The 2,813-nt window shown below is 45.5% G+C and overlaps 1 protein-coding gene across 1 annotated transcript in view; it reads left to right on the forward strand.

Moving 5' to 3' along the window:
* Positions 1-1,775, forward strand: part of CFI (complement factor I) — a 50,996-nt gene extending 49,221 nt beyond the window's left edge. Inside the window, exon 15 of the mRNA XM_010858546.1 lies at positions 1,361-1,775. Coding sequence (XP_010856848.1) covers positions 1,361-1,578 — 218 coding nt within the window. The 3' untranslated portion in view covers positions 1,579-1,775. The remainder of the gene's footprint in view (positions 1-1,360) is intronic.
* Positions 1,776-2,813: the final 1,038 nt, after the last annotated feature.

A 2,813-nucleotide genomic window follows, 5' to 3' on the forward strand; every position in this document is an offset into this window, starting at 1 on the left:
ACCTAACACAACTACATCAGTTCCTGCTTCTGGTGGTGACCCGAAGGCAGGGTGCCAGCCAGGGCAGGGCGTTTAGCACACTTTACTGAAGTCACTTACAAACAGTGGGTTATAGAAAAAGGCAGACTTATGGACATCCTGTAACTTCCTGGATGCGTCTGTGTGCTCAGTCGCATCCAACTCTTTGTGACATTTTGGACCATAGCCTGCCAGGCTCCTCTGTCCATGGAATTCTCCAGACAAGAATACTGGACTGGGTTGCCATGCCCTCCTCCAGGGGATCTTCCCAACCCAAGGATCAAACCTGAGTCTCCTGCATCTCCTGCACTGCAAGCAGATGCTTTATTGCTGAGCCATCAGGGAAGCCCCAACTTCTTGGATACAGCGTCTAAAATCTTGGAAAGTCACAAGAGTGAGAAGAAAGTAAACAGACCATTCCCTGTGCTCCCCCCACCCCACCATCTTAAAAGGGAGCTAAGGATTTCAGAGCACAAAAGGAGAGAACAGCACACAATCTACCCAGGCATGATTGCACAGTTAAGAGGATAAGCTCAGAAGTCTGGCTACCTGGGTTCAAGTTCAGGCTCTGCCACTTATTAGCTGTGTGACCCTAGACAGGTTCATTAATGTCTCTGGGCCCTTATCTCATATTAAAATAGGTATACTAATGATCCTTCCCTCATAAGGTTGTGATGGGGATTAAAACAGTGAACAATTAATACATATTAAGCACTCAGTGAGTACTGCTGCTACTGCTGCTAAGTCACTTCAGTCATGTCCGACTTGTGCGACCCCATAGACGGCAGCCCACCAGGCTCCCCCATCCCTGGGATTCTCCAGGCAAGAGTACTGGAGTGGGGTGCCATTGCCTTCTCCATCAGTGAGTACTAGGTACCCCTATTATTTTTCCACTCAGCCACTGATGCTACTTTGAGATTGCCATCTCATTATGAAATATGCTTCCACAAAGTAGAGGAAGCAGGAGAGTACTTGCTAAACTTGGAGAATGAGTATTAATAAAAGACACAGTATTTTCCAACTTGCATTTCCACAACTCTTTGGGCCTGCTCTGTAAGGGAGCCCATCGTTATTGCCTGTTAGGAAAGTGTAAGAAAGTCAGTGTTTGGGACTTTGCTGGAGGTCCAGTTGTTAAGACTGCACGCTTCCAATGCAGGGGGTGGGAGTTCAATCCCTGGTCAGGGAACTAAGATCCCACATGCCACACAGCACGTTCAAAAACTACAAACAAAAAACTTGAAAAAAATAAAAAGAAAGTCCGTGTCAGTACAGGCATTGGTGGAAGAACAGCCTTGACAATGGAAGTAAATGTGTGATTTTCTTTGTCCCTTGTCTTCCTCAGGTACAGATGATGGTTCTATTGATGCGTGTAAAGGGGACTCTGGAGGCCCCTTAGTCTGTCAGGATGTCAACAACGTGACTTACGTTTGGGGTGTTGTGAGTTGGGGTGAAAACTGCGGAAAATCAGAGTTCCCAGGCGTTTACACCAAAGTGGCCAATTATTTTGACTGGATTAGTCAACATGTAGGAAGGTCTCTTATTTCTCAGCATAACATATAAAACTATGATCTCTCTTCTCTCTACTCTTTTTCTCTCAGGAGCTCCATTTTAATTGAAATGATACTGAATAATTAGTACTTCTTCAAGGAAAAAAATACAGGCGGTTTGATGGGACATTTTTTAAAGTTCTCTACAAAGTTTATGCCATTTTGCAATTTTGCTGTATAATTCTCAAATAAATATTTCAGTCAAGCATATATATTTTATTTTATTTATAAGAGACCTGGATAATCTGTTCATTCAGGAGTGCTGTATGTTTTTTTTAAGATTTATGTCTTTCTTTTTTGACTATGGGTCTTTGTTGCTTGCTGCATGTGGACTTTCTCTGGTCACCACGAGTGGGGGCTACTCTTCATGGTGGTGCCCTGGCTCCTCATCACGGTAGCTTCTCATCTTGTTGCGGAGCACATGCTCTAGGCGCAAGGGCTTCAGCAGGTGCAGCGCTGTGGGCTCAGTAGTTGTGGCCCACAGGCTTAGTTGCTCCAAAGCGTGTGGGATCTGCCTGGACTAGGGATTGAACCCATGTCCCTTGCATTGCAAGGTGGATTCTTAACCCCTGGACACCAGGGAAGCCTGGGAGTGTTGTATTGACTGTACCAAGGTTTAGCAAATGGAAGGACATTGGATTCCCATAAGCCCGGTTCAAACCCCAACTCTAGCACCTGCTCATGGCTTGGCCCTGGGCAATTTACTATCTTTTTTGTGCCTCATTTCCCACTTTTAAAAAGGAAACTGGAATTTTGAGAAAATGAAGCTACATGTTACAGAAAAACCGTTGCCATAATACTTGTCACAGGAAAATAATGGACCGCACAGCTCTTGTCCCACTTTTCTGTTTCTTTAAGTATTCAAACTTTCTGTTCCCTATTTCACAAGTCCTCCTTAAATCCCATCACAGTCCAGCACCACACAAATCCGTATTTCCAGCCCTGGCCTTTCCTAAAGTCCGGACTGTGCATCTCACCGAGCACTTAACATGTCTCCTGGATGCCTGATAGCATTTTCAAAGAAAGGCCAACCCCAAACTCTACCCCTATTCTTCAACCTATCCTTCCCACCTTAGTAAATCCCCTGTGGCCTCAGCGTACACTGGGCATGCAGTTGCTCTCTATCACGTGAGCCTCCTTTAATCTCACCACAGCGCTTGTCATCACCCAACACATTCTGTTTTCAGTTATCTACCCCCTCCCCAAACACCCACCACCCACCACCCCACAGCCCCCACTACACTGCAA

The sequence above is a fragment of the Bison bison genome, unplaced genomic scaffold (genome assembly GCF_000754665.1).
Source record: "Bison bison bison isolate TAMUID 2011002044 unplaced genomic scaffold, Bison_UMD1.0 scf7180017864389, whole genome shotgun sequence".
NCBI lineage: Eukaryota > Metazoa > Chordata > Mammalia > Artiodactyla > Bovidae > Bison > Bison bison.